At 43.7% G+C, this 19,933-nt stretch overlaps 1 protein-coding gene across 1 annotated transcript; it reads right to left on the bottom strand.

Annotated features, from left to right (window-relative positions):
* Positions 1 to 1,872: 1,872 nt before the first annotated feature.
* Positions 1,873 to 19,692, bottom strand: DUSP3 (dual specificity phosphatase 3). The gene is made up of 3 exons (XM_065422645.1): positions 19,571 to 19,692; positions 7,294 to 7,520; positions 1,873 to 2,078 (listed from the first exon to the last, which is right to left on the bottom strand). Exons 1-3 carry the CDS (start codon positions 19,690 to 19,692, stop codon positions 1,873 to 1,875), a joined length of 555 nt encoding a protein of 184 aa, XP_065278717.1.
* Between the last annotated feature and the right edge of the window lie 241 nt (positions 19,693 to 19,933).

Raw genomic sequence — 19,933 nt, 5'->3', positions numbered from 1 at the left:
GATAGTGAAAAGTATCCCCAAATGCATTAGATATGATAAAATTCTATAAAGGATGTAAACCCTCCTGCTTCAGGGCAAATGCCAATCACTAAATGCACAGGATTCAGTAGATAGGGTAAGTATGTACTGAATTCCATGTGCTGATTCTTCCGTAATTATCCATTGAGGCCATTTTTCTGTGGAAGCATCTGTTACTAGCTGCTGACAGAGACAGGGTATGGGGCTGGCTGGACTATTTGTTTAGCTATCCCTATCCTATGCAAAGAAACTGAAGCAAGCCCTGTTTTTGACTACAGAAGTCACATATGGAGTCATAGGACAAGTGACCCAACCCACAACTTTCTTGAAACCAAACTAAGTGTAAGAAATATTAAAATAAAAATAGATCAGGAAATGACACACAGTTAAAAAAAATCGAATACACAAAAAGAACAACCTAGTGCTGGGCACTGTGTGCATCAATAATACAAGAGCTTTTCTTGTTAAAATGTTATCCTTTAAATACATAAAATCACACAGAAAAACTGAACAAGTATGTGCAGGGTTCTGATAGCATTACCAACAACTCTGGGGGTGCACCGGGGAGGCCCTGAGTACAGCACTTTGCTAGCCTTTAAAGTTATGTTTGCACACTCAGCCAACATACACACTGTAAACAAAGCAGCTCCCACTCCAAATACTGCAGTGACTCAATGGGGCAGCGTCTAAGAGAGGCCAAAGATATCAACCACTTGGAAGTAAATGTTTGCCATGCCCATGTGATGGACAACAGGATCTCATTTCTGTTTAAACACAAACAGTGCAATCCTATTTCAAGCCAGAATGTGCTGTCCCTTACAATGGGCATCTTACAATAAGCAATCAGTGTGTGTGCTTCTTGAAGGGAAAAGATTTCAGTGAGGAGAAAGATTTCAGGTTCAAGCTTTCCAGGGTCAATATAAATAATAGTGAGGTTAAAGAAAAAAGAACCTGAAATTCACTAAAATCCCTCATGAGCAGCCAGTTCACATTGTGTGTGTCTTCTTTCAGGTTCTTATACCACACCAAGGATCAACATACCTAAGCACTCCCATTCTCTGCTCCTCACTTTCGATTCTTTCCTTTGATACTGGCTCTCTATATTTTACTTTTCCCTCTGAATTTTAAGATGAAAAAATACAGCATTTTTGTTTCTACTTAATAATAAACACAAACAACAGATACACAAACTCTATTTACAAGGGTACTTGTATTAACATCAGACTCTGTATGGCTTTACTGCCACACTCAAGCCCTGTATGTACATTGTATTGTATATATCCATACCACACACAAAGCTATACACACTAATAGGGGTGAGTGCATCTGTGTATTTGCATATATACTTCTCTATCTTTGCAAGCTCCTACACTCAGACTTTAGGCACCTGTGAGTGTGTGAGATACACTTTTAAAAATACAGTACTTCCATTAAAAGCAAGTGAAGGGAGGTGCGTTTCTGCTCTTGGGCACCCATGCGGCTGAGCTGCACTGATGGGATTCAAGAACATGAAGCTTAAATAAATGACATCCAAAGTCAATGCGAAGCACGTATGTCATGGGACCTCCAGTGGGCTCTGAAACAAACACATGTGATGACAGCTGATACTGTGTTGGAATTATCCCTCTAAAGAGCTTTCTTTAGTGCAACAACTCCTAGGAGTGATGGAGCTTTGTGCTGTTTTAAAGGACAGACCCAGACATGTGGGAAGATACTTTCACTAGACAAGAAGGGACTCTGCCTCCATCACACCGCATGACCTAGCCTAGCAGTTTAAGTTTGGGTATCTAAAGCACCTAACGTGCACCCTTTGACAGTCCGGAGAGCCCCTCTGAGAAAATGCAGCTCCTCGGTTTAGGGCTTCAGTTTGCCCTCCTTCACTAATCTCTCATTGAGTTGGCAGAGCTGCTTCAGGAAGCCATCATTGGGCCCAATCTCCCGCTTCTGCCGGACAGCGCTCACTGCGGACTTGACATTCATGTTCTGGCGAAGCATCAGATAAGCAATGACCAGTGTCGGGGAGCGGCTGTAGCCTTCACGGCAGTGCACAAACACCCGGCCTGTACAGGGAGAACATACAGAAAACAACAGATTATAACTGAGACTATCGTGGGAAGCAGTACAGAAACACCTTTGATGGAAGGATGAATGAACAGAGTAACACTGGTCCTTCAGCAGCCCAATGACTGAATTTTGAATGGTCTCAGCTAGAAGACAGGTACTGTGTCTCTGTTAGCAGCCACGCCATCATCCAGCAGACTGCAAAACAATTACACATAATAAACACCTGTACAAATTAAAGCAGAAAATATCATATTTGTTTCCAAAGAGAGAAGAATTGGACTCCTTCCATTTGCTAAGCTCCTGCAATCTTTAGGCCTAGAATAAGGTTAGCAGCCTGCAGGACTCCCTAACTTCATCTTCTGCAGAAGGACCAATGTGGTAGAGAAATTAAAAACACAGAATTAAAAGTATGCAAGACTGCAGATGCATGGGATAAACAGAGACTCGGTTGTTGTTTGGATACAACACATTTCACAAAGCAAGATACACATCCTTTATGCTGTAATCCTAGCACTTCCTATGTCTCTACCTCAGTTACACCTTCCTCTGCTACTGCCAGGTCTCTGCTTCTGAAGTCACATTAGCATGTAAGCGCTCTCATTTTAGAGAAGCTGCCCATTCAGCAAACAGGATACAAATGAAAGTGCTGACTATGCAGCACCAATAGCCAGCAGAACCCAGTTACAAAACATACCTGCACCAAGAGCAAACAGAATGCGGCCAGCTGACTGATACAGGATTCTGAATGCTATTACTCCAGCTATTTGTGGTGAATGTGCTGTAAATAAATAACCAATAAGAAATGAAATAAAATATCACCTCCATTCTCCCTGTTTGAAATCTGGCCCAAGTTGGTTTGCTCTCAGGTTGCTACTCACTGGCCCATGTTTCCAAAGACAGAACCTCTTCCTAAACACAGGGGAGACAGGAGATGCTGTCCCTAACAAACCCATTGCAGAAGCAAGAGGACAGAGGAGTCACACATTTCTCTCATGAAAGCCAGTTTACTGTGAACTGCAGCAGAGAAAAGGCTCTTAGCATATTTGCCTTGAGCTATTGAGATCCTTGAGAGAATTTTTTAGGAACATCAGCATTGCAACCTTTGTGTTAATTTAAAGGCTGATCTCCTAACCACTCTCCTCTCCTTTATGTCTATAATATTTATTAATGGAACTTGGTGCCACTTCTCTTTCCATCTTTGCTCATCATTGCAGTATTCGAGAAAAGTTATCACTATCACTACAGGAACGAAGGAGAGGCTGGTGACCTGTCTGAAAAAGGAAGGGGAGTGAAGCCAATGAACTCCCTGCACTACCATACATTACAAATAATTTTAACAATGGATTCATTTAATAACTGGAATGGACCTTTAGCCTAGCTAAAAGTCTATTATTTTTGCATAATAACTAGACAGGTAGGTCAGAAGTGGCATAACAGCAGCACCTGAGACTTAAGGAGCCCTATCAGAATTAACAAGGGCACTGAAAATTCAGAGTAACTTTGTCACTATTATCCACATTTCTGTGAGCACCATCCAAATTGAGCAGGTGTAGCAGGACTTCTGTGCCTCTGCTACAGTTCACCCCAACTGCCTGGACCTCCTAAACTCTCCTTCCCAGTGCAGGCCTGTTTCCCTGGCTCACAAAGCTACTAGGAAGAGGTAAGTTCTTGCTTTTGGAATTCATCAGATTGACCAAACTGTAGGTTGTCAATCCCCTAACCCCCCCTCCCAAAAAAATAAAAATATGCCAAAGGCAGATCCCCCTGGACTTCCTAGAAAGAGTTCTCTCTCCCCCTCTGCAAAAGACACTTCAGCTGTTCAGATGTGGGCTGAGAAAATCATTGGGAGCGTGTGAAGAAATATGAAGTAAGTAGAAATAATGAGCTGACGAGAAGCACAAGCTGACCTACTGCACTCTGGATGTCTAAGATTTCAGTACAGGGGAGACCCATGTTACAAGCTTTGCTTTGCAGCATTGCAGCAAGTTTTCCTGGGACTCTGGGGAGCAGCAAGGTATCTAATATTATACCAGAACTTCCATTTGAAAATGTTTAAGATAATTTGGTGCAGCAGAAATTCCAGGGGGCACATACCATAACCAGATAATCCATCTGAAGTGAGAGTTCTCAGAGCTAAAAATCTCATGACTCAGACGTTGTTTCTGGTTTATTCAAACCAGAGACAGCTTTTATCTACTGTTCTGATCTTCTGACCAGTGACAGTGTTTGAAACCAGCATGGGAGTGTCACCCTTTCTCTCTCTCTCTCTTTAACAGAGTCCCAAAGAAATGTTTAATCAGAGGAGCTGCTACACCAATTCCCAGTTACCATTTCTTCTTGTTCAAATACACTGGTGCTACTACAACACCTTCTGCAGACTCTTTTGGATTACTCATCACTCAACTTGCTTTATACCTTCAAAGCACTGAACAAACATTAATTAATGCCCTTACAATTTCACTCATATTAAGGACTGTCACATTCAACTCTAGAGTAGATTAACCCTGCCCTCTGTACAAGCACTGGGGCCTTGGTAAAGTCTATAAACTTCTCCTGATGAGGAAATTGTACAGATGGCCCAAATTCATTTCTGTCTAGAGGCCGTCTCAATTGGTGTAATTTATACCTTCTTCTGTGCCACCCCCTTATGTGTATATTACAGAATCTTAGACTGTGTAATTTACACCCAATCCTACATGCCATCTCCAAATTTAGCCCACTAAGAATAAAAGAGTAAGTTGATACATCTCACTTCACATCTGGCCCCATGATGAGCAGGCCGTTCTAAGGGCATGTACAGTCAAGACAGCTACCCTCCCTCCTTCTTCTCCTTAGTTACGAACTCACTTTCCTTGCACAGTTCACCTAGGAGCCGACTGGGTCATTGTTGGCTCTTTATTACTGTTAAAATGAGGGCTCTGAATAAAAATACAACCCAAACCTTGAATTCCCCAAGATTTCTGCCTGTCGTGTAACCTCTTCAGACTCCCTTGCTATGGTTTCCACCTCAGTTACATGTGAAGGAGACCCCAGGGGAGAAAGAAGCAGCACTGAGTCAGTTGTGTTAAAATATCTGAAAATGTCAGTGATTCCCCTGACATGCATAAAACCTGCTTCCTTTGAGCTGGAGTTTTTGGTCCTTATCTGCTGTCCTACTTTCTGAGCATTCATGCTACATCTAAAGATGACCAAGTAAACAACAGAGGAGCAATTAATCAAATCCTAAAAGGTTTGCCTGTTTTTGGTGAATGGGGTGCAGATAGCAAATGCTGTTCAATGTAGAAAACTGTTAATTAATCTGTGAGAAAGGACCCAATTGGGAAAATACTGGTATGACTCCTCATTTCCAGCTGAGGGAAACAGAACAGAATTCGCAGGGGGAAAAGAGATTAAATGAAAAGCATTGAACACAGCAGAATTAGCTTTTTTCAAAAAACAACAACTTTTATTGCACAAAAGTCAACAAAATAAATGGAATACCTTCCTAATATCACTATTCAATGTAGGCAACTGCTGTAGCTGCCACATGGATGTTGTGTGACCATGAATGGGAGAGGAGATGCTTTATATGATGTGAATGGGAGAGGAGCTGCCCCCAAAAAACTCTTTCAAGAGATTGACAATATATTGAAGGTGTTTCTAAACCTCTGTTTCAAAGGAACAATCACACAGTGCATGGTCAAAGAAAGGTTTGTGAAAAAATAGTTGTACCCCATCAGTCCAGGACAGAAGAGTGAACACATGGCATAACAAGTTCCTGAGGCTAAAGGGGGGGGAGGGGCTGATATATTGGGCTGGGGATGTTATCTTATTCCTAGAATTCCTTGCTTCTGGGAAGGACAGAGGGGTAAAAAAAAAAAACAAGGATATTCCCTCTGAGCCTTGTGCAAATAGAGCTGTTGACAGAGGAAACAGCTGCTCAGAATGGATTGATGGATGAAACCTATGGATCATAATTTAACTGATTTTAGTTGCATTTGTTTCAAGAGTGTGAAAACTTATGCCCACTGTCAGGATATCGGATAAAGAAAAGACCATGCTCAAATGCATGGGAGCTTATGATGCAATAATATAATGCCCTTTTTAAAAAAGGGAGAATTCCTTCACAGTCATATAAAATATAATATACCCACTATCCCTGCTACCAGAAAGAAGAAAAGAAATAGGTAAGTGAGCTCCTAACATAAGAACGGCCATATTGGGTCAGACCAAAGGTCCATACAGCCCAGTATCCTGTCTACCGACAGTGGCCAATGTCAGGTGCTCCAGAGGGAGTGAATCTAACAGGTAATGATCAAGTGATCTCTCTCCTGCCATCCATCTCCACCCTCTGACAAATAGACAAACCCTAACCCTCACCACTGAGAGAGTGGTGTTTAGATACTCACAAACAATAGGGGCCAGGTATTTAAAGATATTTAGATGCCTAGTAGGATTTTCAAAAATACATTGATTACCCCTGGCATAGGGCACCTATTATTTTTTGTCAAGATCCAAATTTCTTGGTCAAGGTATACTCAATGTCCAGACTCCAGAGAAAATAATATAAAAATAACAATAATAATGATAAGTAAATAAAAAGATTTTGTGGTCCGTTCCAAAGCATCTTGTGGTCCGGATTTGGCCCGCAGTCCACCTATTGACTACCTTTGTCCTATGCTAAGAAATTATCCACTCTTGCATGCGTTATTTGCATTTAATCTGCGTCTCTAATATTAGCTTGTGTTGCAAGCTGAGTATTGCATTTTACAATGTCCTTCCTGACTCTGATTTATGATTTTTACTGTCTTGAATTAGTGTTTGGGTCCTGCATTACTTTCCAGATTTTCCATTCTGATCCACTAATATGTTCAGGCAATATTAAAGCCTCTCTTCCTAGCATAGCATTTCCAATATGATTTTTCCTTGACACTTTCATTGCTAAGATGCACCAGCTGTTTTACTCTCCCCAAATCACCCACTGCTGTGGCAGTTTTCCATTGTTTCATACATTGAGGGGCTCTGTTCACAGACAGCAAATTCTACATTGTATATTCAAGTGCCCTAAACTCCTCAGCAAGAAGTCTAAGTCCTGATCTGAATGCTTTGGTTTCTGTTCCACTGAAAAACTGAGGAAAGAAAAAAGGAATATTTCAAACAATGAAACAAATGGCCAGTAAATTCACATACTGGCTAGAAAACAGGGCAGAGAGACTCTTGGAGATGCCTTACCATCCTTCTGGGACAGCGCACTGTCAATAAAGTCAGCTGCCTCCTCAAAATAGCGACTGAGGTTAAATTCTTGGGTGTCATTAGCTTTAATGCCATGGTAGGTGATGCCTGTGCCTTCGTAGAACTCTGCATTAGTGTTCACATGCATGAAGGATTTTCCCTCTGCTGCATTCAGGATGTGGGTTATGCCCAGGCGCTGTAACCTCATGATATTCTTGGCTATGAACCTGGAAAGTAAGAAGTATCAAGAAAACAATTGGGGCTTAGCAAATCACATAAAAAGAGGCCAAACTCTCAGTATTTTCAAGTGCCCTCAGAATCTATAACAAAGCCCCCTGCTGCCCACAGAATTACAGAAATGTAGGATTGAATGGATCATCTAGTTCAGTCCCCTGCACCGAGGCAGAACTCAGTATTATCAAGACCATCCCCAACAGGTGTTTGTGGAATCTCCATCATTGAAAATTTTTAAGAACAGGTTAGACAACCTCCCTTGGTAATTTGTCCAGTGCTTAACTACTCAAGTTAGAAAGTTTTTCCTAATGTCCAATCTAAATCTCCTTTGCTGCAATTTAAGATTACTTCTTGTCCTGTCCTCAGCGAAGGAGAATTAATTTACCATCCTCCTCTTTATAACACGTTGATTGCTATCACCTTTTTATCTTCTAGGTGCTTACAAACTGATTGTTTGATTATTTGCTCCATTATCTTTCCAGATACCGAAGTTAAGCTGACTGGTCTATAATTCCCTGGGTTGTCCTGATTCCCCTTTTTTACAGATAGGGACTATATTTGCCCCTTCCCATCCTCCACAAGTTCTCAAGGATATCGCTACTCCTGTCCCTGTTATTTCATTAGTTGTCCCCTAGAATCACTTGGCTTCCAGGTCCTGTGGATCCTCCCCTTAGGCTGGGGGGAGGTCCTTTAGCAGTTCCGCCTGCCCACTTCCTGGATCCCAACAGGATAGTTACTCAACAGTCTGCACTCACCAGTGAGTCGCCTACAGATTTTTATCTCAAAAGTTGATCATATTTTTAGCCTGTTCACACAGGCTGTAGTCACATATGTACTGTGAGCTACCATGGTCACCACCTGTGACTGAGCCCTGCCTTCCTTGGCAGTGGGTGAGTAGAGAATATCTGGGACCCCAGAGACTGTCAATACCTTCTGTGACAAGATGAATCCACCACTCCCTCTAAAATATGCAAGTCTGAGCAGTACTAAGAAACCATCATGGATGTTATGAAGGAGGCCTTGCAAGTCACTGCTCCTTGTTTAGCCTTTTTCTACACAAGGTAATCGAGAAACAGTTAAAAACAGCCAACAGCACCAGCTGCCAGCATCCTGGATCCCCCTGCCAGGCTTCAGGCCAGGACACAGTACAGAAATAGAACATGTTGCTCTAGTGCAAAGATGGGGAACCTACGGCCCACGGCTGGATCCGGCCTGTTGCTTAATTTCATGCAGCCCGCGGCAAGTCTCAGTGCCCTCCCCTCATACCCCCTGCGGGGCTGGAGCCAGGAGCGCTGGCTCGCCCCACTGCGGGGGGAAGCCTCGGGCAGGTAAGTTGAACGTTTTATATTTCTCTCTCTAAAAAAATCCCTAAATTAAGTTGCTTTTTACTTGCATGTGGTCCACGATTGATTTTTTTATGTGGGTCAATGGCCCGTGATAGAAAAAAGGTTCCCCACCCCTGCTCTAGTGGATGGCCCACAGGCAAGGGAATTCCATTCACACTCATCTCTCTATGGCATCTGATACTGTTGATGGCCAAATACCCTCGACCTACCTCCAAGAACATGCAGGGGTAAATGAAAACACCTTGAAATGGCTTAGGTCCTTCCTCTCAGACTGAACAAACTCAGGGGGTTGTTCTGGGTAATTGTTCCTCCACCTCCAAAGCCCTCGCCTACAGAATCACAACAAGTTCAATCCTTGCTCGTATTATTCAATATCCATGAAGCTACTGAGAGCTGGTGTGACAACGATGCTGCAGTGCCAGTATTACACAGCCATCTCCCTGCTCTCAGTCTCAGTTGAAATCAGCATCTGGCAAAAGATGAACCCAAGGAAAAGGGAGGCTATAATTTTAGGAAAATGGAAACATTTTGAAGTATTTGCCTCATTGTTCATACATTGTAAAAGTTGGCCCGCAGCTTATAGGTCCCTTCAGATTCCTCAGTTCTATCAGATACCAAAAAACCCATGGTGGCCAAAAAGAAAACCCAACAACCCCCAAAACAAAAAAAAAACATTTCCATCTGCAACTGGCCAGAAGACTGCACTCCTCCTATCGGGTACAGACCTGGGCATGATGATAAACGTGTTCATGCCCTCCAGGCTTGATTATCACAATGCATTAAATGTAGGAATGAAGACACATGACCTAAAAAACCTCCAGTTGGTACAAATGGCAAAAGCCGATCTGCATTGCAACACAGGCAACCCTGAATCTATCACGACAGTGCTCTGCTCTCTGCATTAGAATTTATATTAGGGATAGGCAAAGTAGTTCAAAGGAAATAGAAACCACCAGCATCCTCCATCCCAAATCTTCACCTGCTTTTGGAAACAAAATCAAACCAAACTTTCAGAGGTCTGAACCTTTCAGAGAACTCCCCTACTCACCTGCCCCATTTGTGTACTGGAACCAGAAGAGCTGAACTACGGTGAAAAATCAGCTTTCACCATGTTTCCAGCTGGGTCTGGAAGCACAAATCTTATGGGAAAGCCGCTTCTCTCAAGAGCTCCAGCTCCATTTAGCAGACTCAAGAGATTTTAATAGTGGCTGAGCTTTAGAGAAGCATATGTGCTGTATATTTTTGGATGGGTTTCTAAGTTTTGGGAAGGTGCCCACAGCTTTTGGATGGACGCCTTTTTATTAGAAATCTAAATAGATAAATAAAATCTGAATTAGTAAATTGTACCCAAACTGAACCCACACTCTGGACTTTGAGGTTCTGCAGAAATTAGCTCACAGTTACCACATAATAAAATGTTAGATAATGAACATATAAACCTTCTCCATTTCCCCTGTGATTGTTCCCCTTTTTCAGTATGAGTGCACACTGCAGACGAATCCTCATGTGTGAGCAAATTTTCTACATGTTCTGCCATGTGTACCCAATAATCATGGCAACGGGCCAAATCATTTTAAGGACTTTCATCTATTAGCCAAACAAAAGTTGCCTAATTTTCTGTCTGGCAGGATAACAGCTGTGCCAGGGGATGAGTCTCAATGCCAGGGGAATTCTACTTGGAACAGAATAGTAAATGCTATAAAAACAAGGCCAAAAGGAAAAACGTTCATTCTGTAGTGTATGCCTTGTCCTTTCTTCTCATATCTGACATTTGTATTGATGGAAGTCCTTTGGGTTTTGAAGGAATAAGAGAGCTTTAAGGACAGTAGGAACTCCTGTGTCTGGGAACCACAGACTAGGTCATCAATAACACTAGAGACTGGTCTCTATTCCTTACACAGTAAATGAGTTTCATAGAGTTATACCTAAGGTTCTGATCAGTACACTTAGTGGAAGCACAGAGCAAAGCTTGGCCTCTGCTTATTGTAGAACAAATAATTCCATTTTCAAACAGTCCCAGAAAATCCCACTTCTTACATTTCAGTTTCATTGTATCACCCTCAAACATCACCTCCATTGGAGGTGGTCTCTGGGAAAGGAAAGCAGGATCGGCTTCTTTTCCCCTAAGAAGCTCATGGAATCTTATCTGCTCTGAATAGAGAACTCTCCCCATTCTGGCCCTGTAATATTAGCTGTTACCTGAGTGTGTCTTTCTTCCTACCATAGATCACTTTTACCTTCCACAAAATTCCAGTCCTAAAGGCACATATGGCACCAGTTAATGGTAAATAGTCCTAAGTAAGACTGTAATGCAACATCACTCATGCAGCCGGCCAACCCAACAAATAAAGAGTTATAGGCCAAGCCTTGCTACAAGACAGAATTCATTAATAATTTCTCCATTCTGCCTACCAGTATCTCCAGTGACAGCACAACTCAGTTCTTATTGGGATATTCATACATGTCAATTTTCTTCTCAACACCTCTACCGAGAGCTTAATCATGTGAGCAAGACACCAACAAAAGATTAACTGCCCTATAATTAGTGGGCAGCCATTAGCAACTCATTTATCTTAGCCTGCCTATTGCCCTGGGATGACAGGCCCAAATACATACACTTCCTACATACGATAAATGCAGGATAAACTGAAGTGTACTTCCAGTTCCTCATGAAGGAACAAGTACTTTCTAAAATTCCCCCACTCAGATGGGCACCATGAACCAGACTCAGACTTCCTTAGCAAGATCTTGTTACCAAATACATATTCTGGAGATGTGGCTTGAGGTGCTTATAGGTTTCCAAAACACAGTTTGAAATACAACAGAGTTTCTCTACCAGCAGTGCAGAAGTGATGCTGTTACATATGCAAAATTTGCTTGCTTTTTGACAGAACAGCAATTTTCACAGGACACAGATTTCTGCAGTAAAAAAGGAAAGGAAAAAAAAAAAAGATAAATGATCCATGTCAGCACAGGGCCAGATGAGGGGGAAATGCAAACACACAAACCAATAGGCTGAAGAGCGTTCTGTGCATTTACTTTTTTATGCCATAACATCGCAGTGTCTGCTCCCAGCCTGACTCTGAGTGTATTACTCTTTAAAATGCTTTGGACACATTTGAGAATTGTGTATTAAGATTATCGACTGCAGCTCACTGCAAGTAAAAAAAACTCCCTAACATCTAGAGCCCTGCAAATCTGCGGATATCTGCTTTATATCCATTCGTGGACCACGTTTGTAGATCTCGGACGGATGCAGATACAAATTTTGTATCTGCGCAGGGTTCTAATCACATCCACATTAATATCTTGTAGCCCTAAGATACAGGAAGTCTGGCTCTCAGACATTAATACATGCATTGGGAAAGCCTTAAACATGCCCTGTTCTTTTGTAATGCTATTCAGATAGGAATTTATGATTCATTGGTACGAGATAGTCAGAAACAATTATTTTCTGTGAAGTACTTCCTGGAGATGCAATTAAAAACAGTGTTAACATGAGGAAAATGTTGACATTTGTTCAGTGGATTGAGGATGATCTAGAAAAATTCCATAATCACAGAAGCTGGTTTAGATTTCATGCTGTATTTTGAATTATTCTGCTGCATTATTATCTGAAAAATATATAATTGTACTGGTCAGTAACCTGTGAATAGTGTTTACCCTTTGCTTTGAGCCTCTGTTTTGAGGAACTGGTCTTGTCTGAACGGTTAGGACTGTCTGGACATGCTTTTTAGTTATTATCCTCTGCTGTTTTATCTTTGCGTTTTCATCGTTTCCTTCATCTATTACATTCGAGGTCTGTTCAGACCTAATTTTAAAGCCCGACCTGAACTCAACTAGACCCACAGCCCACCCAAACACGACCCAAGCCCGAGAGTGTTGAGTCATCTCATTTTCAGACCCAGCCCAAGACCTGCTCAATACTTCCTCCTGAACCTGTATTAGCGCTGCCACTTGGAGCTCGGTCTGGTGGGGTGCTTTCCGCTCGCATGCCTGCAATCTGTCTTCGGCAACCTCATGCCCATGAGGTCAGTGCAGCCGCAGATGTGTGACCCCTCCAACTGGCCACTGCCGCCTCACTGGACTGTGTGTGCTGCAGAGGGAATGGCACTGCAACTCGTCAGCCCACTCACACCACAGTGCAGCAAAGAGGTGGTGGGTTGTTTTCAGACCCAACCAGACCTGAACGCAACATTTGCTGGGTTCAGGGCAAGTTGCAAGACTCCATATTATATGGAAAATTTAGTGCTTTGGCACTAAGTCACTCAACAGAGGGATTGTTCATATTGCACTGTCTATGTTCCAATTTAATCTCACCTTTCTGAATTTCTGAGCTAAGTGAGATCCCTGAATATTCTAACACCACTCCCATTTTTAGTTCTGGATGATTCATTCACAAGAAAAAACAGCCATACCACGATGTGAAATAGTCCAGTAGCTTTCAATCAAAAGTTTATTCTGAATCCAGCTCAGATATTCTCATTCATCTGTTTGAATCCAGCTGCCCACATGCCAGTCACTGGGCTTGTGATTTCCCTGTGTCTGAAACCCTGCAGGGATGTGTCTGCTCTAGGAAAAAATATTTTTGTAAGTGCTTCCACTGGGCAGTGATAAATCAGGCACTCTATCCCAAAAAGGAAGTCATCCATCCAGATCAGAGTTGATGTTTCAGTGTCAGAGCAAATAATCAAGTCACTTCATTCTTCTTGGCAGGACATTTGCCATACTGCTGTCCAGCACTATCTTGCTGCAATGTTTGCAAAGTACCTTTGACAACAGCTCAGGAGGGAATCAGAGACAAATGAGGGCCAAAAGCAAGATGTGAACCATTCAAGCTATCTCAATTCATACAGACTATCAGTGTACCACCACTTAGCTAGATTTTTTTTTACATTTGTTACTTATAAGAATGAAGACTCAAATGGTTCTATTGTAATGTAAGATATGACTCAAAATTTCTTCATACAGACTTGCTACACAACCTGAATTGTTAGAATTAGAACAATTGTATAACAGAACATTTTTGCAGGACATAGTTTGTATGAGCTATTATGGTTGACTTAATAAGTTAAATAGACACTAGACCAGAAAGTTACTTTGGGGTAAGATTTTATCAAATTAATTGGAGATCTGACCTTTCAGTTCCACAACCAGAATAAATAACTGTTTTCATTTGTCAACACTTTCACACCGTTCTGACATTCTGTACTGCCACATAAGAGCAATACAAAACATACACAGAAATCACGCTATACCATAGTCCTCCACAGTTACTTTGCTGAATGATTTAATGGATTTTGAACAGAGACTTTAATGATAAGGCAGACATTATAAAAAGAGAATGTCTGTACAAATGCAATGTCATTAGCTTGTACTAACTCCCAGAATCCCCATTTCTACCGTGAAGATTCACGTGTTTGGATAAGGGCTTGTGCCATCCTCAACCGAGCATTACCTTTCGTTTGAACCTGCAGTGAAGTCATAATCCTAGCTTTGTGAAATCACAACATGTTGCTATGGAAATTATGAAATCCCCATTTAAAGGGAAGTATCTTCAGTCCCCCCTCCCCCCATTTCTGATCTGCATTATCCACCGCTCCAGGTGTACATACAGCACAGATTTAAAAATGCAAACAAAATTTTTACATTTTAAGACTCTTCCCAGAGAGACAAGGTGTGTGAGGTAGTATCTTTTACTGGACTGACTTCTGTTGGTAAGAGAGACACGCTTTTGAGCTACACAGAGCTCTTCATCTGTCTGGGAAAGGGCTCTGGCTGTCACAGCTAAATACAAGATCAAACAGCATATATTCTAACTACTTATGCTAAACTACAGGACCATTCAAGGTGAAGTGGTCCGTTAGCACCCTGTAGTCAAAGGACAAAAAGGAGGGGGGCTAGTGGGTTGCAGATTGTTGAAATAAGCCATATTTCATTTAATAAAGACACTGGATTTATTGCTTATTTCAACAATCTGTAACCCACTAAACCCCCTCCTTTTTGTTCTATGACTACAAGGGTGTTAATGGGTCACTTCCCCTAGAATGTGTGCTAAGGGACTATCCAATCTGTTTGATCTTGTATTTAGCTGTGACGCTCGGAGGGCTTGTCTTCATGTACAGTTCTGATACAGCTGCACCACTGTAAAAATCACTCATTTAGCCACTCTGTAAAACCACCACCACAAGCTGCGGTAGCTATGTCGGTCCGTTGACATAGGGCTGTCTACGCGGTGTGTCGCTCAAGGCACGGATTTCACCCCCATGAGCGACATCGTTATACCAATATAGGTCTGTAGCACAGACCTGGCCTGAGTACCTTTCCCAGACCTGAAGAAGAGCTCTGCGTAGCTCAAAAGCTTGTCTCTCTCACTAACAGACGTTGGTCCACGATATTACCTCACCCACCTTGTCTCTGTAATATCCTGGGACTGACACGTCTACAACAACTAGGCTCTTACCAGCCTGACAAAACAAGATCCTCCTCTCCTACACACACTCACCCACCAAAGGGAAGATGTATATTCTTTTGCAACATACAAAACACAGGAAATTAGGGTGTAAAGTGGATTTATACCAAACTGTTGCTCTATCAGTCCCTGCTGCTGTTGTGGGATACTGTTCATACACCTTCTACACAGCTGATCTGCTTTTCAATGTTACTTATCAGGAGCATGTGCCAAACAGACAACTCCAAATCGGTACCAAATTTCCTGTTCTGTCCAGGTGCTAGAGCAAAGTGGACTAATTACATGTCATGTCAGAACCTTGGTAGGGCTGTGGTTTATTTCTTGCATATACTAACAGAGATTTTCTTGCTGCCTTGCCTGCTGAAGGCTCTATGCCCATACAATAGAGGGAGATGAAACCAGATGGGCTCTGGGAATAGATACATGAGAGGGATTCACACATCGAGGGGCGGCAGGTTTGTATAATTTTTGCTTGTGCCCAGAATGGGTCCAAGTCCTGCCCCGCCCCACCTGCCTAAGGCTCTGGGAGGGAGTTTGGGTGCAGGAGGGGGTGCGGGCTCGGGGTGTGGGAGGCAGGCTCTCTGAGGGAATTGGGGTGCGGGCTCTGGGCTGGGGCAGGGGGTTGGGGTGCAGGAGAGGATGAGGGGTGCGCGCTTATCTTGGGCGGTTCCCAAAGCGACCTACACACCCCTCTGGCAGCAGCTCCTAGGCGGGGGGGCTCGGTGCACCGCTGCCCACAGGCACCGCCCCTGCAGCTCCCATTGGGGCCACAGGGGTGTGTCAGCTGCTTCCTGGAGCGGTGTGGAGCGAGGGTGGGCAGGAAGCCGCCTTAGCTCCACTGCGCTGCCTATGGTGGCGGCCGGGAGCCCCTGGGCCCTTTTAAATTGCCTGGGGGCGGCAGGCGGGGCCGGGAGACACTCCAGGGGAGGCGCGTGGGGGCAGCAGGCGGGGCCAGGGGAGAAACCCGGCCCCAAACATTCGTGGAGCCGGGCCCCGGGTCCTGAATATTCCTGGAGCATGGGCACCAGGGCCCATATAACTCGCCGCCCCTGCACACATCAGCAGGCAGTGTGAGGAGTGAGGTCAGGCAGACAGGGTAAAGGCAGAGAGAACTACAGAAGCAGGGAAGGAAGCTAATGTTGGGACAGGGTGGAAGAGGGACAAGGAGCTGGAGAAGGCATAGAAAGGAGGGAAAGACTTCAAGGAGAGGCCAGGACAAGTTCACATCCTTATCAGGATGACAATCAATACAAGTACTGTCAAAATGAAAATCCAATACATCAGTTTAGGATAGAGATTCACAGCAATACAGAGGTCTGGGGACAGAGTGAGACATCAAGAAACCAGTCAACAGGAAAACGACACAGATTTTAGAACCAGAAGAAACCTTTACAATCATCTAGCCTGACCTCCTCTAATACAGCCACAGAATTTCACCCAATGATTCCTGCATCTAGCCCAATGACTTGTGGTTGAACTACAGCCCATAATTTAGAAAGCCATTCATTCTTAATTTACAGACTCCAAGGGATGGAAAGTCTACCATATCTCATGGTAATCTGTGCCAATGATTGATTGCCCTCATTGTTAAAAATGTGAATCTTATTTCCAGTTTGAACTTTGGTGGCTTCAGTTTCTAGCCACTGGATTTTGTTATACTTTTGTCTGCTAGAATAAAGAGTCCATTATTACCCGTGGGAGCTGGCCCAGGCCCCACCACACCACCCCGGACGTTCCTTCACGCCCCCTAGGAGGGCACACCCCACAATTTGGAGACCACTGATCTAGACCAAATGAAATTAGTGGGCAGCAGGTTTAAAACAAATAAAAGGAAGTTCTTCTTCACAGTGCCCAGTCAACCTGTGGAACTCCTTGCCTGAGGAGGTTGTGAAGGCTAGGACTATAACAGAGTTTAAAAGAGAACTAGATAAATTCATGGAGGTTAAGTCCATTAATGGCTATTAGCCAGGATGGATAAGGAATGGTATCCCTAGCCTCTGTTTGTCAGAGGATGGAGATGGATGGCAGGAGAGAGATCACTTGATCATTACCTGTTAGGTTCACTCCCTCTGGGGCACCTGCCATTGGCCACTGTCGGTAGACAGGATACTGGGCTGTATGGACCTTTGGTCTGACCCAGTATGGCCGTTCTTATATTCTTATGACTATCTCTGACAGGTGTTTGTCTAACCTGCTCTTTTGTAGTAAGTCCAAAGCTGACTCCAAAGAATAACAAAGGGATCTCACAAAACTGGGCAACAAAATGGCAGATGAAATTCAATACTGATAAATGCAAAGTAATGCACATTGGAAAAATATAATCCCAACTATACACACATCTTGGAGTCAGTGTGGATATTTCCCTGAAAACATCTGCTCAATGTGCAGCAGCAGTAAAAAAGCTAACAGAATGTTGGGAACCAATAGGAAAGGTAAGAAGATAAGATAATAAGACAGCAAATATCATAGTATCACAATATAAATCTATGGTATGCCAACAGCTTGAATACTGCCCCATCTCAAAAAAGATATATTAATATTTGAAAAAGAACAGAGAAGGGCAACAAAACTTAGAGGTATGGAACAGCTTCCATATTAGAAGAGATTAAAAAAACTGGGACTGTTCATCTTAGAAAAGAGACAACTAAGATGCGATATGTTAAAGGTGTATAAAATTATGAATGGTGTGAAGAAAGTGTTATTTACCCCCTTCACATAACAAAAGATCCAGGGGGCACCCTATGAAATTAATAGGCAGCAGTTTTTAAAACTAACATACAGAAGTATTTCACATTGTTCCATGGGTTGACTGTGCACTAACTTCAAACTGTTGTGAAGGCCAAAAGTGTAACTAGGTTAAAAAAAGACTTAGATAAATTCGTGGAGGATATGTCCATCAATGGTTATTAGCTACAATAGGCAGGGACACAACCCCATGTTCTTGGTGTTCCTAAGCCTCTGATTGCTAGAAGCTAGGACTGGACAACAGTGGATGGAGCACTTGAAATTGCCCTGTTCTGTTCATTCCCCCTGGAGCATCTGCCACCGGCCACTGTCGGAATATAGGATAGTGGGCTAGATGGACCATTGGTCTGATCCAGTATGGCCATTCTTATGTTCTTATGGACCAAGGCAGAGCTTATTTTGTGTTTAGGATAAAGGTGGAGGTCCTAGTTTTATTTTTATTTGTATTATGTTAGCACCCACAGGCCCACATTTTGCTACCAAGAGACAGTCCACTCCCCCAAAATCTTAAGTCTAAACAGACAAGACAAAGTTTGAGATGGGAAACCGAGGCACAGAGCAATGTAGTGACTTGCCCAAGGTCTCTCAGTAGGTCAGAAGCAGAGCAGAGAATAGAACCCACAGTCTGGGAGGAGTGAATGTAAATACCTTACAACTGAGAACAGGAACAGCCCCAGGCATTTTGCCAGATGGGTGGAGAATGTTGTTGGCAACCTAACCCACCCCCAAACAGCTGAGAGAATTACCATCTCCTGGGTAAATAACACATTTTCTTGAATATTTGCTCCCATTTCTGTGGGGTGTCTATTGTGGAGTATAGGAGTGTAGAACTTGGACTGCAACCCCCAGGACAGCTGTACAGGGGGAAAAGGCTAGTGCTGACAGTCACATTCAGGTCTGAGCCTGGTGAGCAAGATTTCTCATCCATTTTTAGCCCACTCTTGAATTAGCTTTGACAGCTTTTATTTTAACATCCCTCAGTTCTGGGACTTCAGTGGGCTACCAAAACCCTTTAGCAAATACCACAGGGCCCTGCAGCTCTAAACTCACACCGAAGAAGTGGGTTGTAGCCCACGAAAGCTTATGCTCTAATAAATTTGTTAGTCTCTAAGGTGCCACAAGTACTCCTGTTATTTTTACACACACGACCCTAACTTCAACCTAGGAACTCCCAGGGTCCTTTACCATGAATGTCCAAGGGCCACATAATCCTAACCCACAGACCTTTTCTACCCACGACCTCTTAGGCCCCTGGCCCCAGCCAAGTTCTCACACAAATATTCGGACAGTGGATTGGGAACCGGACTCCCTGGGTCACCAGCAACCCAGCTTCCCCCATACCCTCGGCTCACGCGGCCCCCACCTAATCCCCGCTCTCAAATCAGGCCGGTGTGAGCCGTTCACAGCTGTGCTGGCTCGGGAGGTCACTGCCTGGGCCTCAGCCCCCCACCCCCATGCCTCCCCCCGCCCCCGCACTCACGCGTTCCCCACGTGGATGCGGGGGGCCACCTCGTTGCTGTGCGCGCTGGGGAGGCTGTAGCAGCCGCTCCCGTTAGCCAGCAGGTCGTTCAGCTCCTCCACTGAGATCTGATAGTCGGACATGGCCAGATCTGGGCCACTCCCTGCAGCCCCCACTCTTACTCCGCAGCTCTAGGCAGGGCCTTGCTTCTCTCCCCCCACGAGCGCGGGGCTGAGCCTGATAGGAGGGGCTGGGATCAGCTGGTTCTGCCAGCAACACCCAGCAGCCGGGCACAGACGGGTCACTTTGAGCATGAAAGCTGCACGCCCCGCCGGGCAGGGGTGATTTTTCCTTGTCCCGCTGCTCCCCGATTCCCGCTGCTCC

Source organism: Emys orbicularis, chromosome 25, assembly GCF_028017835.1.
Source record: "Emys orbicularis isolate rEmyOrb1 chromosome 25, rEmyOrb1.hap1, whole genome shotgun sequence".
NCBI lineage: Eukaryota > Metazoa > Chordata > Testudines > Emydidae > Emys > Emys orbicularis.
Note: the sequence above shows the minus strand (reverse complement) of the source record. Positions and strands in the feature narration are given on the sequence as shown.

Coding starts and splice junctions, on each gene's coding strand:
- DUSP3 (XM_065422645.1), bottom strand. CDS start 19,692: ATGTCCGACTATCAGATCTCAGTGGAGGAGCTGAACGACCTGCTGGCT. Junction 7,521..19,570: donor CGCATCCACGTGGGGAACGC/GTGAGTGCGGGG, acceptor CTTACTTTCCAG/GTTCATAGCCAAGAATATCA. Junction 2,079..7,293: donor TGCGCTGTCCCAGAAGGATG/GTAAGGCATCTC, acceptor CTCCCTGTACAG/GCCGGGTGTTTGTGCACTGC.